General features: G+C 34.3%; 1 protein-coding gene across 2 annotated transcripts in view; it reads left to right on the top strand.

The window, feature by feature from the left end:
• The window catches only part of Pgm2l1 (phosphoglucomutase 2 like 1), a 64,858-nt gene that overhangs the window by 21,887 nt on the left and 15,289 nt on the right, over positions 1–27,682 (top strand). For both annotated transcript variants that reach the window (XM_047518605.1, XM_047518606.1), the window contains exons 2-12: positions 2,487–2,654; positions 4,696–4,802; positions 5,919–6,003; positions 10,313–10,396; positions 13,935–14,128; positions 18,402–18,591; positions 18,903–19,000; positions 20,125–20,305; positions 22,214–22,307; positions 22,625–22,754; positions 23,205–23,394. In XM_047518605.1, coding sequence (XP_047374561.1) covers positions 2,487–2,654; positions 4,696–4,802; positions 5,919–6,003; positions 10,313–10,396; positions 13,935–14,128; positions 18,402–18,591; positions 18,903–19,000; positions 20,125–20,305; positions 22,214–22,307; positions 22,625–22,754; positions 23,205–23,394 — 1,521 coding nt within the window. The remainder of the gene's footprint in view (positions 1–2,486; positions 2,655–4,695; positions 4,803–5,918; positions 6,004–10,312; positions 10,397–13,934; positions 14,129–18,401; positions 18,592–18,902; positions 19,001–20,124; positions 20,306–22,213; positions 22,308–22,624; positions 22,755–23,204; positions 23,395–27,682) is intronic.

Genomic DNA, 27,682 nt, shown 5'->3' with positions numbered 1-27,682 from the left:
TCATAGTGGTTTTAAGATTTTAACAACAAAATACAAATGCAATTTATTACCTGAATGGAAAATATAAGCTAATTATGGCTACATAGATAGTTTTTTAAAATTTTTATTTCGTAGTTGTAGATAGACAGTATGCCTTTATTTTATTTTTTGTTTTTATGTGGTGCTAAGGATTGAACCCAGTGTCTCACACATGCTAGGCAAGTACTTCACCACCAAGCTACAACCCCAACCCCCATAGATATTTTTTTTAGTTTGTAACAACATGTAATTTAATGTCTGAATATTAAATAGTAGAGAAATCTGAATTTAAAGTATATTTAAATGCCTATCATAATTATTTATCTCTTATCATGCAAGTTTACTAATTATGTTTAATGCATCATGATTCTTTTTTTTTTTTTTCTTTTTTCTTTTGCAGTGCTAGGATTTGAACCCAGTGCCTTGTGCTTGTGCGGCAAGCACTTTACCAACTGACCTATATCCACAGCCCCAATTCTTTATCTGTTTTTATTTTCTCAACCTTATAAGTTTTTTAAGAACCAGAAATTTCAATTTGAGGTTTGTAGTAGGAAATGGAATTTTCAGGGCCTACTCTAGTAGCTGTTTAGTTAAACATTAGGAAATATTCAGTAAATTCATAGCATTTGTGTCTGGGGTATCATTTTATACTTCTATAGCAATAATAAGAATGAATATTGTTTTGCTTTGTAGCTAAAGTTAAATTATTAGAAGCATTATTAACCTGCTCAATACAGTTATTTTGTTTAGTGAGATAATATAGTCCTTAGAGCCAGACCAGTGTGGGTTCAAATCCTGTCTAAATCTCCAGTACTAGCTCAGTGCTTCTGAGCTCCTTCTATAAATTTTAGTTTCTTTGTGGTAATAATACTACCAGCAGTAATGCTGCAATGAATATTCCTGTATGGATAAATATTTTTGTTTGTATTAAGGTAGTGCCATGGACAGAAAAATCTGTGAACCAATAAGCATGTGCAGTTTAAAATTTAATACTCTGCTTTTATTTTTAATTTAAATCATTCTGGAAAGATCATCCTGATTTGCAATAGCACTGACATAATGCCATGTACCTCCTACATGTGAAAAATCCATTCAATTTTTGCTGTTCTTATGCCAATCTTTAAATATTAACCTTCTGTGAGTCTCTTCGATGTCTCTATCAAATCTGGTGATATCTTAGACTTGGGAATTATATTCCAGTAACCCAGATATTGTTATTGTTATCATTTAGATTTTTCCTTTTAAGAGCTATGCATCTTTTTATGTAGGCTGTGTATTTCTTAGTTTGTGCCATTTAAAATGGAAACGCCTTAAGTCTTTAGTACACACACACATACACGCGCGTACATATATTCAACATTCATCAATTGTAAGCAGATTAAAATTCCAGTTAACCAGAATTTTAATGTTTTTCTTGTTAGTTTGACCATGTACTGTTTACTTTAATTTTCTTTATAAATAGAAAACTGCTTTGTTAAATTATATATTAATATATTTTTGTCTTTGTAAGTATAAATATACTCTAATAGCACCTTTTAGCTGCCTTGGTTTATAATTCTAAATATTCATTATAGGTTGTAGATACAGAAGATATAAATAGTACAAACTCAGTCCGTACTAACCTAAGAGGTTGTATTTTACCTTATTTTCTTAGTAATCGACTCTCCAAAAAGAAATATTAGAAACTTCCATTTAAATTTTGTTTTGTATTGTAATTTACTGTTTAATTTATACTTTTAATTTAAAAAATGAATGCAGGGCCTTGTATGTGCTAAGTATATGCTCTACCGCTGAACGTTTACCTCTAGCCCCAAATCTGCTACTTTTTGGTAAAGCACAGTTTTCAGTCATAGGTTTCCTTGAGATTTATGAAAATATGTTGCAGTATATGCTAAGGAAATACAGAATCCTAAAACATGAATGTTGGCATTGCCCTGTCTCTCAAGCTATGTTGAAAATCCAACATAATATGCTCAACACCTAAGACCTTTCTGTATTCAGCTACAGATAAATTAAATGATTTTCTGTGATTCTGAAGACTGGTAAAGTTTATCCAGTTATTTGGATTTGCAGAGGTTTAGGTAGGTAGTTGGTAGGCATGTTTTGGATAGTATTTATCCAGTAGCATTCATCTTTCTTTTAAAACTTAATATAGATTCTAAATTATGTCACTTTGACAAGTTTATTTGGGATCCTTAGCTTTTAAGTTTATCAAATTGTTAAGAAGAACATTCTTGAGTATGCTCTTTTAAAATGTTCTAAAAATTGGAAGTATATAAATCACTTTTAATGGAACCTGACCTTGTGGGATTCAATAAAACCAGGTATTACATTTATGCTATATACTAATTTAATAAGTAGCACTATGGAATTTGCAGTGAATGTAAAACCTTGTGATATATGCATATATATAGCAAGAGTTTGCTATTAGGACTATAATCCTGATTTAGCTTTAACTTCTTTTGTAGAATCCTAAAACAAAAGAGCAAATTGAAAATCTTTTACGGAATGGGATGAATAAGGAGTTGCGGGATCGTCTTTGCTGCCGAATGACTTTTGGGACTGCAGGACTTCGTTCTGCCATGGGGGCAGGGTTTTGCTATATTAATGATCTTACAGTAATACAGTCAACACAGGTAGGTATTATAAATTAGTCGTGTACTTTTTCTCACTCTGTCATTCAGCTTTATAAATTAGGTAGTGTCTTTCTTTACAAAAAAAAAAAAAATAGAGCTTGTGGGGGCAGTAGATGGGTTGGGGACAGTGGGGAACCTTTTGTCTGGGACTGTATTCTCACATAAGTAAGGAGTATAGACCAAATTCTGACCTTTGTTCTTGTCTGAGACTTATCTTAGAAGTAATTTTTGTATCTTCAAGATCACAGACTAACTTTCTGATTAAGAGTTATTTTGGTAGCCATTGTGGACTTCTGGCCAGTGTTACTTTGCATTTGAAACCAAGAAATGGATATTGATGTGTCCAGACAACACAAAGAAACAAACTAAGATCTGGTATTCATAAAGGTTAACCAGAAATTTTAGTTGAAAATATTCTACTTAAACATCATTTTCCAAACCATTTGAGAGTTTTTTTTATAAGATATAATTTGTTTTTATTTCTATTTTTATGAAAGTTATTTTAGAAACAAATTGCTTCTCTTCCCAGTGAATCATCCTCACTGTTTGAAGGAACCACACTTTGAGGCCAGTAATGCATTTAGCATATACTAAAAATAGTTCCAGGCTGTAGAATACCTCAGTGGACATAATTCTAATCAATACTGCCAAACGAAATCATCTTTATCTTTGTTCTAAAAGAATTCTCTAAAACCAAGGGCTAATGCAGGGGATAGAGAAGAAGGGATGACAGGCTGGCCAGATAGGTAGGATACATGTCACCTTCCCTACCTTCCCCTTCTCCATATCTTTTCTTGTCCTCACCCAGAAATGCTTACAGTTCAGTCTTTTTTTTTTTTTTTTTTAATGTATCTATTGAGTTTCCTCATAAACATGGCCAAATGAGATCTGGTTCTTAAGCCCTAACCCTTTTCATACTCTGGGTGTAAGGGAATAAGATAAAATGGATTCTCATAGTAGACAATAATATGAGGGTCTGTAAGGTTTTAGGATAGTGTTGTCATTAGAAATAAATTGATGAAACTAGCCCATTTGGGCCCCAGTAACCTGTCTCTATCTCCATCACTCAATTACTCATAGGGAGTACTTGGAAGAAATAAGTGTGCTTGAAAGACCCATGTACTGCACGTCACTGGGGCTTTGTTGCTGCCACATACTTAACAGTGCCTGCCCTATCATAGGTATTCAATAAACTGAAATAACTTAAGTTTTAATTGAATGAAGAGCCTTGAGCAAGTCTCATTACATGGGGCTTCAGTCTTATTCTGTTTCCTCTTTTTTTAAAGAAATATTAAAAGACAAAAATGGTATTTGTATTTCTTTCTTTTCAGGGTTGTTATAATGATTAAATTTCCTATCCTTGTGTGTATCTGTGTGTGTGTAATTTTAAAAAATTGTAAGGATATAAATGTTATTTTTAGGTGAAATGCCTATTAAAGTTATAAATTATTTCTAAGATAAATAGATTTATTTTATCATTGTTATAGTTTCAAAGTGAAATATTTCATTTTTTTGTCCCCCTTGATTGCGAATGTTACTAATCTGACTTCTTTTCCTGTGAGATTTTAAAACCAAGAAATTATAGATGGTATCAGTCATCTTAAGAAATGTTCCAACTGTGTGGCTGATTAAAAATATTTATCATAAATAGGTCAGATCTTTTGGTTAACTGCGATGATATGATTTAGCAAGGGCCTAAATGGCTAAATTCTGTTCTCTAGAGCCTTGAAGCAGGAAACGACTTATTTTGGCTCTTCGACAATATTTTTTAGCCACTGACTCACCTTTCACCTTTTTTTCCTCTCATGTTTTATGAATTTTATATTTTCTAAATTTATATTTGTATTGTATTAAATGTGTCTAAAAATCCAAGAAATGTTTGTTATCCACATTTGTGGATTGAACAATGTTGTGTCCACATTAGTAAATGTGAGCATAAAGGCAGAAACCAGTAAGCTGCTCACCAAACATAAAGAGGTTTGAAGTCTTAGAACATGCAAGCATTCAGCAGGAACTGATCTTTTGTGTTTATTTGCTTCAGGGGATGTACAAATACCTTGAGAGATGTTTCTCAGACTTCAAGCAGAGAGGCTTTGTTGTTGGATATGACACTCGGGGTCAAGTAACTAGCAGCTGCAGCAGCCAGAGGTATAGTGTTAATTTGTTTCAAAGATTAAGTTGAAGTGGACTAAAACATTAATTTTTTTTTCAAGTAGTAGAATTTTTGAAGCAGGAAACTGTCAAACAGAAGTGTGAACACATGCCAATGTTTATTTTAGAGCTGGAATAGAAGTAAAATTATTTCAAAGATAAGCTTTAGTTTTACAGAAAGAAATAAGCTGTTCAACTACTTAGAGGTCATATTCAGAATGATGTGATAGCTTGTAAGTTAATATATTGGTGAAGGTACTGGGTAGGAATGATTATGTAGCTTGTATTCTCTCATTAAAATCCTATCTGATTATTTTTAGAGTTTTCTCACAAATAGATAATTATGATGTGATACCTTCTTTTCAGGGTAATTATACATATTGGATTTATTTTATTTTTTCCACTTTCCTCCGTTCTTGTTACCTTTTGCAGGTTATATTTCTTAGTAAAGGACCCATCAAAAGATGACTGAGAAAAAAAGAAGAATTCTTTGAATTCTTTGAATTCTGTCAATTCTGTTAATTGTTAAGTTCCTTTTAGTTTAGGGTTTTTTTTTTTTTTTTTGCTTATTTTGTGTTGGTTTTGTTTTTGTTTTTCTTTTTGTGTGGTACTGGGGAAGAACCCAGTTCTTGCATATGCTAAGCAGGTTCTCTATCACTGAGCTATATCCATACCCCAAAGCTTCTTTAAAAAAAATAGTATTTATTTAACATTTTCAAGTTGGAACACAATGCTTAAATAATCAATGGTTATAAGAACTGGTTTATATTAAGATACCATATATTCAGAATAATTGCAATATGAAACATTTATTTATGTGGAAGGTTGGTTTTTAAAAAGTGGTAAACTAATCTGGACATGGTGGTTTATGCCTATAATTCCAGTGACTTGGGAAACTGAGGCAGAAGGATCACGAGTTCAAAGCCAGCTTTAGCTACTTAGTGAGGCCCTAAGCAACTCAGTGAGACCTTGTCTTTAAATAAAATATAAAAAGGACTGGGGATGTGACTCAGTGGTTTAGTGCCCCTGAGTTCAATCTGTGGTACCAAAAAAAGAAAAAGAAAAAAGAAAAAGTGGTAAACTAAGGAATAAGTGAGATCTCTTTTATTTTAGGCTTGCTAAACTCACTGCTGCAGTCTTGCTGGCTAAAGATGTTCCTGTGTACCTTTTTTCAAGATATGTTCCTACACCTTTTGTAGTAAGTATGTTGTGTTAATGAGCATTCAGTTTCAATCCTTGAAAAGATTTTTTTAAATCAATTAGAATTCAAATCTTTGTCATGAATATGTTTCTGTATTGAGGGATATGAGGAACCAAAGGAAGGAAAACCAATTTTACTCTGAGTTTATTTTTATTTCATCAATCAATTGTTGAACCACTAACGAATTTGATCAAGAATTGACAAGTTCACAGTTATGTTGGGAAATTGCATTACCCTTCTTTCGGAAATTGATTAATCAGGCTGACAGATAGTTTTGAAGAATGTTAACTGGTATGATTGTGTGTGTGTGTGTGTGTGTGTGTGTGTAAAAACCCTGTATTCCATGATGGTAGAATGCACATTATTATTGAAGTCTCAATAGCCAGAGAACTGCTTATCAGGCTGTATATCTGGCCAGATACAGTGGCATACACTTGTAATCCCAGTGACTCCAGAGGCTAAGGCAGGAGTATTGCAAGTTCAAGCCTACCCACGGTGACTTAGCAAGGCCCTATTTCAAAATAAAAAATAAAAAGGGTGGGGATGTAGCTCAGTGGTAAAGTACCCCTAGGTTCAACCCTCAGTACCAAAAACAAGCAAACAAGCTGTATACCTAGGCCCCAATACAATAAAATAAAAGTAAAAAATTCCCCCAAACTACCTGTGTTTGGAATTTTTAAAACACATTCATAACTAATTCATGGCTAAAGAAGATACCATAATGAAGATGAAAAGGTACAGACAGTTCTTGCTTTGAATGATACTATAGAATTGTAAAGACAGCTTGCAGGCTAAAAGCATGCAAAGTAATCTTAGTCATCAGTGGGGAAAACTTCAGCTGTTCCATGATCTTTAAAATATCTGGACAATACATTAAAAACACCAAAGTTTACTGTTGACTAAAAATATTTAAGGGAAGAGGAAAATGGTAAAAATAACCGTATAATTTAAAATAATAGAAACATTGAGAACTAAAGTGTTTTCTTTATTTTAAAAAAACTTTTCAAGAGTATGAATAGTATTTACTTCCTGTTATGTAACTTTTGATATGAGTAACCATTTTTTCTATGTCTTGACAAATTAGTACATATCTTAGTAAGTTTGGATCAGCTTCCAACATTTTATCCTGTGTTATTTTTAATGTAGTGAAATATCTGAGAGTTCCTTTAATGTGTTTTGCCTAAAAAGTGCTTTGCTGACATCACTTCTTCTGAAATGTTTTTCATTCTGTTTAATTACAACCTGTTCCTCATTTCCTCCATGTGTTCACTTGCAGATGGTGCAGGTGAGATTCTTTGATTGCATCTTGAATGGTGGCAGTCTAAGCATTTCTCTTTCTTTTATAATTCCATTTATGTTCAACTCAAATTTCCCTTCCACCATTATTATATTTTGTTTCTTTGCAGCACTTCCATCTTTGTTGACTAATTCTCACTTTCAGTTATCCACTTTTATAAACTGTCATGTGGATTTATCACCGGGAAATAAAGAGGCAACATAGCTACGTGCTTTTGCTGTTTGTGATTGAACACTGACAGGCTTTAAAAGAGTGATGTAGTTGGTCATTGATCAGGATGGATATAGTGATTTGTGAACTGAGGGGTTAGCAATCACATTTGTGCTTGAGTGGTTAATATACCATGGTAACTTGAACCTATTGTTGGGAAGTTGGTACTATTCAACAACATTATGGTAGTAGAAATTAGTGTTTATTGGAACTGTGCAAAGCAAAGGCTGCCTGTATTTAAAACTGAGCAATAATGAAAAAAATAAATAGCAGAAATTATGGGTTAAAGCTAAGCCCCATGTAAAGAGAAATTTATAGCTTTAACAAATACATTAGGGAAAAAAGATTAGAAAATAATAAGCTAAGGCTTTAACTTAATATGTTTGTCCTAAAACTGAACAAATCCAGATTAAGTAAAAGGTATGAAATAATAAAGGTATGAGAAAAAAATCAAGTAAATAAAAAATAAATAAGATGTCAGCAAAAGCAAAAGTTAGATCTCTGAAGAGAATAACAAAATACGCAAAACTCCATAAAGGGTCCTCAAGAAACCAAGAAGGCACAAATTTAAAAATTAAAAGGAGAGCATAATAAAGTAGGGATTAAGAAAATCACAACATTCTGAACAACTTAACACAGATTAATTTGCATGAGTAAATGAATTGGCCAGTTTCCTAGAATAATAGTTGATACATCAAAACTGATAAGAAATAGAAACTGAAATAAACCTATAATCATTAAATACATTGAACTTGTATTTTTAAATATTCTAAAATGCAATGTCCAGATGATTTTATAGGTAAGTTTTACCAAATATTTGAGCAATAGAAATGTTTATATAAATATTCTAGTGATTTATTGGAAATTTATTGACTCAAGAATTAAAGTAATTGCTATATATATGTATATATATTTACATATATATATAAATATATATGTTATATATATAAATATATAATATTATATTATATTTATAATATATTATAAATATATAATATTTATATATATAAATATAATATTTATATATATATAAATATATATATTTTATAAAATATATATATATTATATTATATTATATTATATCATATTATATTATAATATATATTATATATATAATATTTATAAATATAATATTTATATATATAAATATAATATATTTATATATAAATACATTTGTTTATATATATTTATATATAAATTAATATATTTATATATATAATATATTTATATATACATTTATTTATATATATTTTTATATATAAATTTATTTATATATATAAAGTATATATATATATAAAATGTGTATACACACACACACACACACACACACATACACACATACACACACACACACACATATCTCCAATGAATAATGGAAGCCAAAACCAGTTACCATGGTGCGTGCCTGTATTTCCAGGAGGCTGAAGCAGGAAGATTGCAAATTCAAAGCTAACTTCAGTAACTTTGTGAGGCCCTAAGCAATTTAGCAAGACCTTGTCTCAAAATAAAAAGTAAAAAGGGCTTGGGATGTGGCTCAGTGGTTAAGCACCCCTGGGTTCAATTCCTGGTACCAAAATAAAATAAAATAGTAGAATCCAGGGAGAATCTAGAAATATAGACCATCTCTGTAAGATTCTGCCACTGAGTTGTTAGTTCCAGTCATCATCAGTCCTGTTGTATTGACTTTTCTCTCTTGTTGCAGGTAGATTTGCTCTAGCTGGTAGGGAAGTTATTTTTAGCAATCCCAGATTTCACACCCTTTTATCATCATGACTTCAAGTGAAAGGCAGTTTTCCTTGACTGACTATTGTCAGAATATCTTGGGGAAAGGCTCTGATCAGCCTTGGGCGATGAAACAGTTTCTGAATGAATCACACCAAGGCAATAGATTACTATAGTCAGACCTGGCTCATGTATCCAACACTCCCCTCCCACAACTATGACCAGGAGGGCGGTCAGACATGATGGTAGAAACAGGGGAAATATCCTAAGGAGACAAATAATAGCTACTACTGAGAAGGGAAATGCAACCTAAGAATTAACTGTGAGAGAAGATGTTGAGTTGAACCTTATATGACATAGAGGCCACAAAATATATTTTAAAATCTTTAAATTGGAAAGCAAGAAACATGTTCTGGGGCTGGGGTTGTGGCTCAGGTGGTGGAGTACTTACTTGCCTAGCATGTGTGAGGTGCTGGGTTCAATTTTCGGCACCACATAGAAATAAATGAATAAAATAAAGGTCTATCAACTTCTAAAAAAAATTTAAAAAAAAGAAACCTATGTTCTCCCTCTGAATTTTCTACTGCTGACTGTATAATGTTGGATAACCCTCAATGTAAAGTGTAATGGATTAGATGATTTCTAAATTTACTTCCAACTCCAATATTTTATGATTCTATTTGTCACATCTCCTGAGTTTGGTAGAATGTCTGGCAGATAGTAGGTATTCATTAAATATTGTTAAATAACAAAAGAATAAGAAATGCTTATCGGACAAAGTTAAACAAGACTGGGAGGAAGGGGTTGGTGTTGTGGCTCAGTGGCAGAGCGCTTGCCTAGCACATGTGAGGGAGTAGGTTCAATCCTCAGCTCCACATAAAAATAAATAAATAAAGATATTTCATCTATCCACAACTAAAAAAATTAAAAAAGAGAAAGAAATGAACTCCACCCAACTAACATGGAGTTGATGAAGTTTTTGGTCATTTAAGCCATAATGCCTTTTTCTGTTATTTAATCGAAGTTCCTCTAACATCAATTGAAACAAAATTAAAATATGATGTTATTATTTTTTAGCCATACGCAGTCCAGGAACTCAAAGCAGTTGCAGGTGTGATGATTACTGCATCTCACAATCGCAAGGAAGACAATGGATACAAGGTAAATCTTAGACTCCTGACCTTTACTTATAGTTTTCTCACTGAGTTTTTTAGGGCTTACAGAGAGAATCTTTTTTTTTTTTTTTTTTTTTTTACAGCTTGGAATGTGGGAGCATCTCTTCCGAGCAGGTTTTGTTTAATGTCTGCCAGAATCTCAAGGCTTTCATTGGGAGCAATTTCTGTGTTAACAATTGATAACAATGTTATCAATTCTCACATTTGAATTTTTGGGTTGGGCGGGGGGGGACTAATACAATTTATGTAAGGTTAGTAAATATTCAAACAATGTTGTATATTATTCAGATATCTATGCATATATAGTAAAGTGCACAAGCATATAAACAAAATATTTCTAAGAGTGTTTACCTCTGAAAGAGGTAGGCAAGTAATATCAGGGATAGTATCTTAGGTTGGGTCTTCCAGAAGCAGAAGCTGAAATGAGAATTTCTGTGAAAGTAGCTTATTAAGGGAATACTCTTGGAAATAGGAAAATGAGAGAAGCAGATAGAGGGCGGAGTGATGGTGGGGAGAAACCAAGCAACTCTGTAGTCTCAGCAGGAGCAAAACTTATGCGTCACAGGACATCATCAAGCTGGTCCCATCTTGAGGCTTCATACCCCCATGTTAGTCAGTCATTGACCAGGAGTTGCTGGGGGTGGTAATGGGGTAACTTCCCAAGGACTTTTTGACAAGGACAGTCCTCCAGAGAATGGGGCAGCTGCAGGCAACATAACAGCTAATTTATAGATAAATTAGTCTGGCTAAGGGGATCTGGATGGGTACTAAGAATATCACTGTAGTCCTTCACTTGTATCATTCCCATTCTCATTTGACTCATTACATTCAGGCCCAGCTTATTTAGGATTCTGGTTGGTCAGAATTTCTTGGAAATACATATAAAAGGAGGATTTATGGGATGGATCACAGCTCTGATTGTTGCATTTGCTTCTGATGAATTAATTGATTACTCATATCGCTGGTTTTGACCACACCATTTATACTTCCCTGCTCCTTTGGTAGTTATTTTTTTCTTGTCTAGGTGCTAGTCCTGTTGTTATGGGGTGCAACTTAAGAACAGACCAATCACCACTGAGAAGTCCAAATTTGAGAGTCTTTATTAAGCCGGCCGGCTGACTGTCTCACATACTGCCCCAAAAAATGGCTATTGGGAGAACAGCCCCAACCATAGGGTTGTGGGGGTTCTTACACCAAAAATCACATCAATCATAAGTGTCTGTTGCTATGATTTAAAATTACAAACTAACATCATGAGATCATCAACAGAGGGGGAAGTGGGTCAAAATGACCCTTACCTAGGTACAAACTAAAGAATGGTTACTAACATCCACACAATCACTGTTTACATGGTATATTGTTTAGGAGCAATAGAAATCAAAAGAAAGCAATTTTTCTTTACATAGGAATTGTCTTTCTGTATTGTTAAACATGTCACACTAAGTAACTGATGTTGGGGTGTTCCCATAGGAGAAGCTTATTTCCTACATAACATGGAGTCTCAGAGCAAAATGGAGTCTGTTTAGTCATTTCCCTTAGAGTCTGGCCTATAACATTCTCATGGAGTCAGATCTCTCAGCTGATCACACTGTGAGGTGACCCTTTGATGGGTCATTGGTAATAAGGCTTATATTAGTCCATGGCTGCTATACTTTTTTTATTTACAGTTAAAACGAGACATAGAAGTACCATACCCCAGTAAACTGAATGCAAAAAATATTTGCTTAGGCACCTGGTTTGTAGTAGCAGTCTTACATTCTCATGAAAATCAGGGTCAAGTGGCCCTGCCAGTGTGTTAATGCTTTTTTATGTCTGCTGGTCTACTGGTATAAGAGGCTTAAAATGGCCAAGCAACACCTCTAGCTTTAATGTTAGTGGGATCACTGTTTGCTCAGAAGCATCTGGGACTTATTTCTCCAGAAAGTCACATCGTAAAGGGTTTTAGAGGTCTAAGTCTATAGATGGCCAACTCTGTTGCTCTGGGCTCAAGGTGAGGCAGAACATCATGGTGGAAGTGGCTTGGGACTTAGAACCAGGTAGCAGACACAAAGAGTTGGAAAACATTTTTAATTGCCTAGAACCCAAGAAGAAATAGACCTGCTTGCTCATGATCTCCCTATAATAGTGAACAGAACTCTTTCTATTCTATACTTTGACTAATCATGAAACACTTTAAGATTCCCATTTTTATTAGGGGGGTCTCATTTCCAGCTCCCTCCCTTGAACATGGTCATTTCAACCCAGGAACTAGATAAACCAACAGTTCCCAAACCCCAGGCAACCCATAACATTAGCCCTACAAGCTTATCACTCTGGTTTTCAATTCTTTCCTTTTTCCCCACTGCCTAGAGTTTTCCCTTTTCTCTTGTGAATTAAGCTGTGTATTTAATTGTAATTTTTTTGCTATTTTATCTTTCATTTGAGGTGTTTGTTTTCAGAACAAGAATTTTTTTTTTTTTTTTTTGCGGTGCTGGAGATCGAATCCAGGGCGTTATGCTTGCAAGGCAAGCACTTTACTGACTGAGCTATCTCCCCAGCCCAGAACAAGAATTTTTTTAAATGTGTATTTATTTTTGTATTTTATTAAAAAAATTTTTTAGTTGTAGATGGACACGCCTTTATTTTTATGTGTTACTGAGGATCAAACCCAGTGCCTCACACACATGAGGCAAGTGCTCTACCATTGAGCTCTAACCCCATCCCCTAAAAATATATATTTATTTTAATTGACACATAATGTACATAAGAACAAGAACAATGTACATAGTTCACCATATTGCTTGACATAGAGCTTAGTACATAGTACATATTCAAGTGTATTTTTCTTTCCTTCATTTGGGATGCAATAGAATTCATGTCATATACATGGTAGAAATAAGCATAGATATTCTCTGAGCAAAGTCCCTTTTAATTTTGAGATCCTGTAAATTATTAGAATTTATGTTTTTTGCTTTTTTGGTAACAGCTCCTAATGCTGTGTTGATTAAAGTACTTGACAAACTGAAAGCTTATTGAAATGTATGTGGATAATTGACGTTAATTATATTTCCTGATACAGATTTTATTTGGTGTGACATAAATTCTACTTTAATTTATAATATAAAAACAACTTCTGTATCACAAAACAGAATCACTTTATAATGTTGAGTTTAATAGTATGAAGTTTTATGGGATATTTTGTGGTTTCTTAGATTATCTCTAATATGCAGTTATAAACCTAAGAGTATGATTGGATACTGTGGTGAATGCATATTCTAATGTTGTCATATTGCCCTGCTTATATTTTACTTGTATTGTTTTCCAAGCAAATTCTTAAAAAAGGAAATAATACATAATTATTTTATTATTGAGCCTGTGGAATCATTATCAATGTATTTTGGTATTTACTAGTCTCATGCTGACATTCTTTTTCTCGATTCATTTGATATGCTTCTTCTTAAAGCCAAAGATCTCTATTATAGCTAAGAAAAGGTCATTTAAGTATTTCAATACATCAATTATAGCCATATTTACCTGTCATCTAGGTTTATTGGGAAAATGGTGCTCAAATCACATCTCCTCATGATAAAGAAATTCTGAAATGTATAGAGGAATGTGTAGAACCCTGGAATGGTTCCTGGAATGATAATTTAGTGGACACCAGTCCACTGAAGAAAGATCCTCTGCAGGACATTTGCAGGAGATACATGGAAGATCTGAAAAAGATCTGTTTTCACAGGTAATCAAGTGGGAATATAGGATGGTAGTACCTTAGGATAAGGTTAGCAAGTGAGGGAAGAAAAAGTGATAAAAATGTTTTCTATTCATTATATTAAAATTATAGCTAAGTAGTACTAATAACAGACTAAAAGTAGAAGTAACTCAAACATCCATCAAGTGATGAATGGATAAATAAAATGTGATTTGTCCATATAATGAAATATTATTTAGCAATAAAAAGAAAGTATCGATTATGTTAAAGGTCCATAAACCTTGAAAACATGCTAATGAAAGAAGCCAGTTACAAAGAACCTCATATTATATGATTTTATTCATATATAATGTCCAGAATAGGTAAATCTGCAGAGACCAAAATAGAAAATAGAGTAGTGGTTGCCTATGGGTGGGAGAAATCAGAGTTGGGAAGGTGACAAAAATGAGGTTTAGAGTTTCTTTTGGGAGTAATAAGAATGTTCTAGGGCTGGGGTTGTGGCTCAGTGGCAGAGTGGTTGTCTAGCACGTGGGAGGCACTGTGTTCAATTCTCAGTACCACATATAAATAAATAAAATAAAGGTCCATTGCCAACTAAAAAAATTTTTTTAATTAAAAAAAAGAATATTCTAAAATTAATTCTGATAATTAATGGTTGAATAACTCTGAATATAGTAAAAACCATTTCATGTTATACTTTAACTGGGTGAATTGTTTAGTAAGCAAATTATATCTCAGTAAAGCTGTTAAACTAATTATACTTAATTATATGTATTTCTTCTATGTAAGATGCCTATCCCACAAAATTGATTTTAACTTTTTCTCTATTTTTCAAAAGTTTACCGATCACAGTTATCAGTTGTTTGCTTCTCCTTTCAGAATGATAAGTGGGCTATAGTACTAGCTAAATGCTAGCTATCATAAATCTAAAAGGAATTTGAGCCAGGCATGGTGACATATGCTTATAATCTCAGTGACTCAGGAGGCTGAGACAGGAGGATTGCAAGTTCAAGGCCAGCATCAGCAACTCATTGAGTTCCTGTCTCAAAATAAAAAATAAAAAGGGTTGGTGTTATAGTTTAGTAGCAGAATGCCCATAGATTCAATTCCTAGTACCACCAAAAACAAATTGATCTTTTCTATCTTTGCTTTTTTAAGTTCTTGTTTTTTAAAGAGTCTATGTGCAGGGGTTGGAGCTGTAGTTCAGTGGTGAAGTGTTTGCCTAGCATGAGTGAAGCTCTGGGTTCAATCCTCAGCACATAAAAACAACTAAATAAAATAAAGGTTAAATTATTTTTTAAAAAGTATATGTGCAAAAGCAAATTAACAAATGAATCTAATTATATATCAAGCTAAAAGTATAATCACACAGAGAGATTTCAAATAACTTTAAATTTTACTATATTTTCTAATGGGTCATATCTAAGTATAAAGAACCACACACCTGAATCATACTTGGTATCTCTATTATTAGTACCGTTGATGGTTTTATTGATATAGATATGCATATACATATACATATACATAGATGTATTATAAAACAAATGGATAATTATTTTGATGTCAACAAGGAACTAAAATTTTACTATAAGAGAAGTAAATGTAAACTAAAGTAATTCTAAAATTATATTTTAAGTTTGAATTTGAAACAGTATGAACTCATGATTTATTTACTTTATTTCAAATTACTAATTCTGTTGCTAAAAAGACTTAAAGCACAGATTGTAGTTTCTAAATAACATTTCCCACTAAAAGGAACTAGGGCTTCTGGAGAAATTGATGAATCCAGGACTGGGGCAAAAAAATGTGCTTCTGGGATCAATCTCAGTATCTGTATCTGTATCTCTATCTCTGTCTGTCTTTTTTGTCTCGGTCCCTCTCTGTTATAAAGTGAGGGAAGTACTGGGAGAGACCAGGATCATATCAGAAGGATGTAAGAGCATACTTGAAGGGGGCTTCTGTTGACCAAAGACTGGACAATTGGGCATCAAAAAGAATATTCACTAAGTTGCCCATGCTGACTATGAACTTGCAATCCTCTTGATTCAGCCTTCCTAGTAACTGGGATTATAGGTGTGCACAACCTTGTCTCAAAACAAGGGCTGGAAGAGTAGTTCACTGATAGGGAACTTCTTGCCTAGCATGCCTGAAGACCTGGGTTTAATCCCTCAGTACCACAAAAACCAAAAACAAAAAAACAAAAAACAAAACAAAACAAAACAAAATTCACTGTAATGAATTAAGACATTAAACATACAAGGTCATTGGCTGGTAGTAACACTACACAAACACTTCATTGGTCACCTTTGAGAGTTGCTAGATTGAAAATTACTCATTGTGAAATTTGATAAATTCTGAATTTTCAATCAGCAAATTGATAAATACTTAGATCTTCTTTTGTCTTTCCTATATGAACTGACTTTAGAGGTTAATTAAATAATTGCTGAAGGATAAATATTTTTAATGAAAAAACAATTAATTGCATAATGAATAAAAGAATTAAAACATCACTATTTTATTACCACTAATAAAAGGTGATGATCATCAAGGGCTGCTAAGACTTGTAAGTGAAAAGTTATTGGGAAATTTTTGATGGATGGATCAAGATGACAAGATGATGAATCAAAAGTAAGATTCACATTATGTTCCTCCCCTCCTGATTCAACACCTGTTCTTGCCTAAAGATTTGAAATTGAATCTAATGTTGTTTTTGGATTCACCTACCTATTTATAGAAAAAGCAGGTTTGGGGAACATGTTAATATGAAAAGGATGTAATCTGCCCACCCAAGATGTAGGAAATTCTCCAGGGCACATGATTCAGTTTCTTCAATATAAGGCATGGGGATTGGAGAAGAAAGGAAAGAATGTGTATAGATAACAAGAGACTTGAGAGACATAGTGACCAGATGGTGTGGACCTCATTCATGTTCTGATTCAAGTAAACCAACTGTATTTTTGAGACATTTGGGGAAAATTTGAACATAGGTAGGATATTGGATGACATTAAGAAATTATTGTTGATTTTGCCAGGTACAATATTGGTATTATGGTTATGTTTTTAAATACTAAAGCGTTTGTATGTGAAATAGTTTGATGTCTTAAAACTAAATTAATGGAATGTTAATAAATGTTGAATTGAAGTGATAAGTATATTGATATTAGGCATTCTTCTCCTTAAGTGTATTTTGAAAATTGTCATAATAAAATTTTATTTTAATTAATAGTTTTACTTATTACAGAGAGTGGTTAGTAAATAGTAGGTAAGAATGTAGAAAGTTTTGGTGTGGAACACCCAAAGAAACTGCGAGTGGATGTTAATGGGAATGATGCAGAAGGGAGAGGGTGACTAGAATTGTAAAGTTCTTGAGTGAGAACAGATGGGGACCAGAGTCAAAGTGGAGGCACTGACCTTTGAGAGAAAAAAGAACACTTTCTCACTGTTGTCAGAAGAAGGAAAAGATACATGGATGCTGTTAGATTGTGGATTTGATGTAGGAAGATTAGGAAGTTCCCATCAGATGGTATCTATATTATTGATGTATTAGGTGAAGGGAGAGGAAAGGAATAAGAGAGAAGAAAAGATTTTACACCATTTTAGAGAGTAAAATAGTAAACTTTTTGAGTAACAAAGTAGGATTGCCTGGCATTGTTGAGTGCCCTTTGAAAGTGAAACTCTTCAACCCTTTTTGAGATTTACTCTAGCTGTATTGTGCTATTTTGGTACAGGTCTGGAAAAGGTACATTGCTGGGTTCAGTGAAGGATAAGGTTTTGAAGGATCAGGGTAACCAAAATGACAATAAAAGAAGGTGATTGAAATTAGGTACTTTGGCTGGACTTGAAAGAAAAAAAGGAGGGGTCTGCAGAGAATAAGAAAGGCTAATTAGGAAGTTTTTGTGATGGATCTGGCAAGAGATACTATAGAAGCTTGGTTAGGATATTGGTATAGCATATGGAGGGAAGCAATCCAGGTTAGGAAGTTAAACCACAAAGGGAGAATGTAGTTGAATAAAAAATCTTTTGAAATTTACTTTAATACCACATAGTTTAAAAAAAAGACTTACAGGGCTGGGGTTGGTTCAGTGGTAAAGTGTTTGCCTAGCACGTGTGAGGTACTGGGTTCAATCCTCAGCAACACATTTTAAAAAAATAAAGATATTGTGTCCATCTATAACTAAAAATATTTTTTAAAAATATCTTACAGTTCTGCTGAAGGCTTTAATCACTCAAACTTAAGTGTTTTGAATTATATCACAGGTAGCAAGTTTTATGATGTTGATTGGTGACTTTTACCTTACAGGGAATTAAACTCAAAGACCACCTTGAAATTTGTGCATACATCCTTTCATGGGGTCGGACATGACTACGTACAGTTGGCTTTTCAAGCGTTTGGTTTTAAGCCTCCAATTCCAGTACCAGAACAAAAAGATCCTGATCCAGACTTTTCTACTGTTAAATGCCCAAATCCTGAAGAAGGAGAATCTGTGCTGGTATTTTTTAATATTTAAATTATTATTAGTTAATTAAACCATCAGAATAAATAGAACTTATTGACAGTTCAGAGATTACTTACAAAAGCAGAAACCATTTTAGTTTATATCATTTAAGTTATTCTGGAGTCATAATTGTGTTTTGTTTGAAATCTCTATGATAGGTGTCCCTACGTCAAGCAACTTATTTTAAATTTAGCCAAATTGTATGCCTTCTAAAATTCATATTGCTAACATAGTGCCTACATTTAGGAATATTAGTATTGATTAGGTTCTTCAATACAATCCAGCATTTGGGGTTACTGTTTCAGGAACTTTCTCTGAGACTGGCAGAGAGAGAAAATGCCCGGATAGTGCTAGCCACAGATCCTGATGCAGATCGACTGGCAGTGGCAGAACTTCAGGAGAAGTAAGTAGTAGAATCTGTTATTTGATTAAAAGCTTGAGCTATGAAGGGTTGGGACTACAAAACACAAGGTGGGGGACTTGACTAGTATGTGTGAGACCCTGATTTCAATCCCCAGCATCAAAAAAAAAAAAAAAAAAGTAAAAATACAAGAAAAGAAAATAAATCTTATATAACCCCACCATCCAGAGATAACTACCTAAGTCTTTACTTCAACATTTCCTTCCTTTTTTTCCTACTCAAATAAAGATGTGAGGGGCTGGGGATGTAGCTCAGTTGGTAAAGTGCTTGCCTCACAAGCACAAGGCCCTGGGTTTAAATCCCCAGCACCGCAAAAATAAAGAAAGAAAGAAAGATGTGTTTGTTCTTATAAAATTGTGAAATTGTGGTCATACTATATATAGCTTTATATCTTATTTTCCATGCCAATTATACTGTGAGCATTTTTCTCATTCTTATATATTTGAAAATATTAATTTTAAACACAGCCTATTTCAACAGATTGCTTTATCAACATAATCATTTCCTAATCCTAGTCCTCTGGGTTGCTATGTATTTTCAGCATTTTGATATGACATATGTCTTTATGTAGACTTAAACACTTATCACAATTTTTTCTCATTAAGTAAAAGAATAAAATAGCCAGGTGTGGTGGAACATGTCTATAATCCCAGCAACTCAGGAAGCTGAGGCAGGAGGATCCCAAGTTCAAGTTGAATCTCAGCAACTTAGCAAAATCCTGTCTCAATATAAAAAAATAAAAAGGATTGGGGATATAGATCAGTGGTAGAATACCCCAGGGTTCAATCCCCAGTACAAAAAAGAAGGGTGGGGGAGAGAGAGAGCAATTATAACCACTCTTACCCCAGGTCATTTGTAAAAGTAGTAGTAAATATTTTCTCAAAAGTCCCATATTATAGAACTGAATTGGAACGGGTTGTTTTTCTTGCTTTTGTAATAATTTCAGAGTGTATCCTGATGTTGTATATAACTAAAAATGATTAATTTTTTAAAGTCTCCTAGCTTTAGGATTTTCCTATCTGAAGGATGAGAATTTGTAGGGCTTAGAGTAAAGAAGTTTTAGTGAGAAGCTAGAAAGGTCTTGACTTGGAATTTTCTTTCAACAGTGGTCGTTGGAAAGTCTTCACAGGAAATGAGCTGGCAGCATTGTTTGGATGGTGGATGTTTGATTGCTGGAAGAAAAATAAACCAAGAAATGCTGATGTGAAGAATGTTTATATGTTAGCCACCACTGTCTCTTCTAAAATTTTGAAAGCAATTGCACTTGAAGAAGGATTTCATTTTGAAGTAAGAATAAATAATATCTACATGCTACTTTTCTAAACCTATTTCTATACACTAAAGACACTCCAGGAAAACTGACTTTTCATTGACTCATTTATGATTCCCCCATTTTTTAATCATTGATAGTTGCTCAATATTTTTAATTACTTAGACACCCAGAGACAAATTCATCTAGTACGTGAATTTTTGATGACATTTTCTCCAAAAATTACATTAGCACATATTATTTCATACATCTGGTTTTCAGATGGAAAATCTGTTTCCTAGTGACCTCATCACCAACACAGACTTTACTCCAAAAAGCTTGTAAATGCCATCAACCCTTTGTTTATACTCTTCAAGCACAGTATTAATAAATAAACTTTTAAGTAGACTTCTAACTTGCAAACTAAGATCGATTGGTTCTACATCATCTTCATCCTCCTCCTCATCATCATCATAATGACTTTATCTCAACCACATCATTAATCTTTGTGAACCTCAAACAGTTAGGCAGACCAGTTTTGCAGCTACTTGGACCAAAGCCATCTTTACCAGATGTCAGTGAAAGTGTTACCTCAAGGCATTTTCCTTGAGTCATACTCAAGCTAGAAGTCTGAAGACTGAGTAAAAGAAAATTGTACTTATTCTTATGAAATACAGTTTTTAATCTTAGACTTCCAAAAATACCAATAGCAGAAAATACTGAAAATTTATTCAAGCCTAAGATTCTGAATTACTATAATGTTTTTCTTCTATATCAAGAAAAGTATGTGCACAAAAGAAAAAAAAGAACCTGATTCTGAAGATCAGTATTATAAATTTGTTTTGGTTTGAGGGGATTGCCAGCATTTTTATTTTTGGTGAATTTTTGGTAGAAAAGTGATTTAGGAAATTTAAGTTAGTAATGGTAGGGCTGGGATTGTGGCTTAGTGGTAAAGCACTTGCCTCACGTGTGAGGTTCAATTTGCAGCACTGCATGTAAATAAATGAATAAAATAAAAGTCCATCAACAACTGAAAAAGATATTTTAAAAAGTTAGTATTGGAAAACCCCAGAAAAAAAAAAAGTGTGCATGTGTTGACTCTAGAACAGGGCATGTCTTTAAAGCTCATCCGATGAAAATTCCTCAAATATAATTATTAATGAATTACTTGGTAATTGTCTTGGTGGTTTTATTTAGGTCACAGTGTTATGGAAAGGTGTACTTGTTTCAAGCATATGTTTTGATAATGTGTTGCTAAAAACATAATGACTTTTGATTACTTGGGAAGACTAAATCACCAGCTCTCTTAGTGGTATAGTATGGCTTAAAGGACAGTTGCTGGGAAGCAGTGTAATTGAAACTTGCCTTCATCTTGTATATGCTTCATCTTGGGCACATTTACTTAATCTCTGAGCCTCTCTTCTGGCAACTGTTTATGAACTTTAGAAAAGATCATGCTGTGGGCTGGGGTTGTGGCTTAGTGGTGGAATACTTGCCTAGCATGTGTGAGGCACTGGGTTTAATCCTCAGCACCACATATAAATAAAGGAATAAAATAAAGTTCTATCAACGTCTAAAAATATATTAAAAAAAGAAAAGATCATGCTATTATAGTGCTATTAAATACCTATTAGAGTATTTAATAAATAGGACTAATATAGTACTTAACAAATAAATACAGTACCTATGTTATAGATAATAATATAGGTATATATTTATGTTACTTTGTAACTATATTCAGCAGCACATATAAACATGGGATTATATTTGGTATAAATCATCTATTACTATACTGTAGACTATATGTTTACTACTGTATAAATCTTTGTGGACCCAAGAATCTAATAGAAGACCACCATTCAGGAATTATGTGCATTTATCGATAGAGTTTTCTCCAGGTTTATGGAAGAGTCACTTTAAACTACAGTACTTCCTCTGCATTTCAGGAAACATTACCAGGTTTTAAATGGATTGGAAGTAGGATAAAAGATCTCCTGGAAAATGGGAAAGAAGTCCTTTTTGCATTTGAAGAGTCTATTGGTATGTAGTAAATATTAAAATCTTTTGAAATTGGATTGAAAACATTTTTTTAAATGTGACAATCCTGTAGAGAGGAATTTTTTGCCTTCTGACTTTATATTTTGAGTTGTAAAAATTGCAAATAATTCAAAAATATGTAAATGCATGTCTCATCAGAAAAAAAGAAACTTAAAGGTTCCCTGAATACTTTCAATATTGGTGGATTTCATCTGTTTCTAGGCTCTTAAATTCACTAGTCCTTTTCTGAAGAAATATGAAACTAATGAAATTATAGAATTAAGTTTCTCCCTATTCTAAAGATGTTTTTTAATTCCCAGGTTTTCTATGTGGAACTTCTGTTTTGGATAAAGATGGGGTGAGTGCAGCTGTTGTTGTTGCTGAGATGGCGTCTTACCTGGAAACCATGAATATAACATTGACTGAGCAACTTATTAAGGTTTATGAAAAGTAAGTTCATATGCAATTCTTTCTTTCAATTTTTTTGTCCCATCCTTCGTTTTATAAATTGTTTTTGTATTGTTTTGTATTTTTGGTACTGGGGACTAAACCCAGGGTGCTTAACCACTGACCACATCCCCTGCATCCCCCCTTTTATATTTTTATTTTGAGACAGAGTCTCACTAAGTTGCTTAGGGCCTCTATAAATTGCTAAGGCTGGCTTTGAATTCCCCATCCTTTTGCCTCAGCCTCCTAAGCCACTGGTATTACAGGCATACACCGCCATGCCTGGCTTCTAAATTTGTTTTTGAAGAATAGTTAACATCCTTTTTTAAAAAAACATGAAAATTGATTTAGGGACTGCCCCTTTCTATTAACTATTCTAATAGGTTTGTCTTTAATGTGTACATTTTCAAAGTTATCTGAAATCTGATTTTAGTACTTTAAATCTTTGTGCAGATATGGTTATCATATGTCAAAAACTTCATATTTCTTGTGTTATGATCCACCTACCATCAAAAGTATATTCGAAAGGCTTCGCAATTTTGATTCTCCAAAAGAATATCCAAAATCTTGTGGGACATTTACTATATTGCATATACGGGATGTTACTACTGGATATGACAGCAGCCAGCCTAATAAGAAATCAGTAAGTACCTTATTTTTCTAACAATGATGAAAATTTAATGGCTCATGTCATCAAAAAGTCCAGAGGTAGGTTTTATATGAGGCTTAATCCTGTCTCCTTATGTTTACTAGTTTATTGTAAAGGTTACAGTTTAGGAAAACCAAGACAGAGAGATGCATAGGGAAGAGTATTGGGGCTGGGTATAGAGTAGGAGCTCATGCCCTTTCCAGGCACGCCACCCTCTCAGAAGGTCCATGTGCTCACCAACCTGGAAGCTCCTGAAAGTACCTGTTTGAAAAAAAAAAAAAAAACAAGGTCTAGGATTGTGGCTCAGTGGTAGAGCACTTGCCTAGCATGTGTGAGGCACTGGGTTCATTTCTCTGCACTACATATAACTAAATGAATAAAATAAAGGTTCATCAACAACTAAAAAACAATTTAAAAAAATTTTTTTGCTAATTTGTAATAATTCATATTATACCAAAATAGTAGAAATTCAGACCTGTGAGTTTCTTGAGGCTAGGATCCATTTTTTATCCCCAGAGTAGTTTTAAGTGACCAGTGATCCTCATAGATTTCCAGGTAATCATCTCTAATACCCTGGGGCAAAGGGTATGAGGACAGAAAGAGGAAGATATAGACAGAGAGAAAAAGAGAATGTACAATGATGCTAAAACAATGTCGAAAATAAAGTCTTTCTAAAACCCTAGAATTTTAAAGTCATTCACATTCCCAGCCATTTTTTTGTCTCTCTAAGGTGCTTAGTGCCTTGGAATCCTCTTGCCTCAGCCTCCTGAGTCACTGGGATTACAGGTGTGACGGCCTCCCATGTGGGGCTATTTGTCTACTTTTAACTTCCCTTTCCAACTTTACTTCCTGTATCTCTAGCCAAAAAGAGTAACATAATTTCAAATATATGTACGTGTGTGTATATATATATATATATATATATATATATATATATAAAGTTCGTATTTCTTTTTTCTTTGTTAAATTATATTTTTACCTTTTTTCTTTCTGTAATTTCTGTATTTCTAATCAAATTGTTTCTTTAGTTTACCTTTTCTTCCACTGCTATAGATTCATACCTTGACAATATTTAAGGCTTAAGGTAAATATGACCTCCAGGTTCCACAATCAGATAGCTTCCTCCTGAGGTTTTGTTACATGGTGTATTTATGTTACCGTTGTGTTTTGCTTGGCAGGCCCATTTCTAATGGAACTTTATGCCTCTCAAAGCCCTTGGCTGTGTGATAGGTGCTCAAGCAAATACTTATATACAATAGATTGCTGGTCATATTCATTTTGTTATTGTTATTGTTATGAATGATTATTAGCCTAAATTTCCATTTGTAATGTTCTAATGTTGTTAAAAGATTCTAGGGACATAATGTATTTTGGGATAATACCCATATTCCTTATAGATAGGCAGAATTAATATTATTAAAATAGGCATATAGGGACTGGGGATATAGCTCAGCTGGTAGAGTGCTTGCCTTGCATGCTCAAGACTTTGGGTTTAATCCCCAGCACCACAAAAAAAAAAAAAAAAATAGGCATATATACCAAAAGCAATATACAGATTCAGTGCACTTCCCATCAAAATAACAATGACATTCTTCACTGAAGTAGTCCTAAAATTCATTTTGGAAGAATAGAAGACCCAGAACAGCCAAAGCAAATCTAAGTAAAAAAATCAATGCCAGAGGCATCATGACACCTGACTTCAAATTATACGACAGAGGTATACTAACGAAAACTGCATACTCAGTTTTCATGCCAGTTTTGGCATCTGATCCCTGACAAAGGCACCAAAAGCATGTTGGAGAAAAGACAGTCTGTTTAACAAATGGTTCTGAGAAAACTGGTTTCACCATAGGCAGATAAATAAGGTTAAATTCCTGTCTCTGGACCTGCACAAAAGTCAACTCAAAATGAATCAAAGACCTAGGAATGAAACCAGAAATTTTGCAACTACTAGATGAAAATATAGGGTCCATACTCCCAACATAAAGGCTCAGACAAGGACTTTCTCAATAGAATCTCTTAAACTCAGTAAGAATTGATAAACAGGATGGTATCAAATTGAAAAGCTTCTGCACAACAAAGGCAGTGATTAAGAATGTGAAGAGAGAACCTATAGAATGGGAGAAAATCATTGCTAGCTACTTTTCTGACAGAGGATAAATATCCAGAATATATAAAGAACTCAAAAACTTATCACCAAAACACTGAATAGCAATTGATAAATGGGCAAATGAACTAAACAGACACTTCTCAAAAGAAGAAATACAAATGACCCCCAAATATATGAAAAATTATTCAACATCTTTAGCAATTAGGAAAACACAGATCAACACTACACTGAAATTTCATTTCATTCCAGTTAGAATGACAGATTACAAACAATTATAAATGCTGGAGAGAATCTGGGGGGTAAAGGAACACTTTTACTCTGTTAGTGGGATTGAAAATTAATACAACCACTACAGAAATCAGAATGGAGCTTCCTCAAAAGACTAGGAATGGAACCCCTATATAACACAGCTAAATTACTCCTCAGTATAAGAATTAAAGTCAGAATACTACAGCAATAATATTCTGTGTATGTTAACCAGTATGTGTGTGTGTTTCTGTCCTTGTAAATTAATTAAATTAAATCTTGATTTCTTTTTATTTCTCTAAGTTTATATGCTTAGTCTTTGGTATGATTTTTTTCCCTCTTGCCTGTCTTTAAAATTTATGATTTTATTATTTAAGGTGCTTTTTGAACTCTTCTTCTCTAATGTTAAAATATGTTTTTTAGCAGTACAATTCAGAATAGGCAAACTATGGAACCAGCCTAGGCATTCACCAATAGATGAATGGATAAAGAAAACGTGGTGTGTATACACAATGGAGTTTCATTTATCCATAAAGAAGAACGAAATTATAGCATTTTCAGGAAAATGGATGGAACTTGAGAGCATTATGTTAAGTTAAATTAACCAAACTCTTAAAGTCAGGGATCATATGTTTTCTCTCATCTGTGACAACTGGAAAGAGGAAAAGAAAGGTGGAGGAAGATCTCATGAAAATTGGAGGGAGATCAGTAGAGTAGAAGGGGACCAGAGAGAGGGAAGAGAAGAAGGGAAAAGAAAATACTTGACCCACCTGACCCCCACACCGGGGTCAGACGCCATCGCTGAGCCTGCCTGCCTGCCTGCCTGCCCCACTACTGCTGAGGGACACTGCACTTGCCTCTGTGCTGACTCAGCGCACCCTCACTGGGGCTCCCCAGCTTCTTTAAAGGCTGGTGCAGGAATTTTGAATTATTCCTAAGGGTGTGGCCATCATCATTGGAAGGGCAGCTCCTTTCCTGAGACACCTACAGGAGACTGGAGGCCCTTTGACAGGACCCAGGAGTCAAGAAGAGGAGGTATTGAGAGACTCGGGACCAACTCAGAGCCGCCGGGTGAGTCTTTCCCACTGGGCGAGGCTCCCTGGAAGGGGCAGTAGTCCCAGAACGCAGGGAACTTTGTGGAGTAGAGTTGCCCAGTGAGACTCCCCCCGCTGGAGCCATGAACCCGGACAACCGGGAGCATTGTAGAGGAGGGCCGCCCAGCAAGAGACTTCGGTGCAGAGCGAGGCTCCCTGGCCCAGGTGGTAGGTCTGGACCCAGGGAACATCGCAGAGGAGGTCTGCCCAGCCCGGGCAGTAGTTCTGGATCAAAGGGAACTTCTCAGAGGAGAGCTGCCCAGCGAGACATCCCCACCCGGTGAATCTTCCCTGCTGGTCAAGGTTTCCCCACCAGGGTGGTAGAACCAGAGACACAGGCACAGACCAGCCATGCCCCAGCCCACAGTCTAGTCCCCCTTTGGCTGACCATCAGTCAACAAGTGGAGGCTCCTCTGCCCACTAGCAGGGAATATACCCCACCTGAAGGCCACCACCCCTAGAGGGGCAGCTTCCTTGTGGTACACCGCATTATCAAGTTCCTCCAAGACTTCAGGCTACTGAAGGCTAGGAGATGAGTTATTGGAAATCTACAGGGACACTATAAGTCAACAGAGGAAATCTGCAATATCTCAAGAGTTTCACTACTAGAGGGGTAGATACTGAGCAATATGAGAAAACAAGGGAAGAAAATGTCCTAAACAAACCTAGATGCTACATCAATAAAATCCAATGACAGCATGGCAGAAGAAATGTCAGAAAGGGAGTTCAGAATGTACATAATTAAAATGATCAGAGAAGCAAATGATGAGAGGAAAGAGCAAATACAGGCTTTGAATGATTGCACTAATCAACTGTTAAAAGAGCAAATGCG

This window comes from Sciurus carolinensis, chromosome 11, assembly GCF_902686445.1.
Source record: "Sciurus carolinensis chromosome 11, mSciCar1.2, whole genome shotgun sequence".
NCBI classification, from domain to species: domain Eukaryota; kingdom Metazoa; phylum Chordata; class Mammalia; order Rodentia; family Sciuridae; genus Sciurus; species Sciurus carolinensis.
This window is presented reverse-complemented; position numbering and strand designations above follow the sequence as displayed.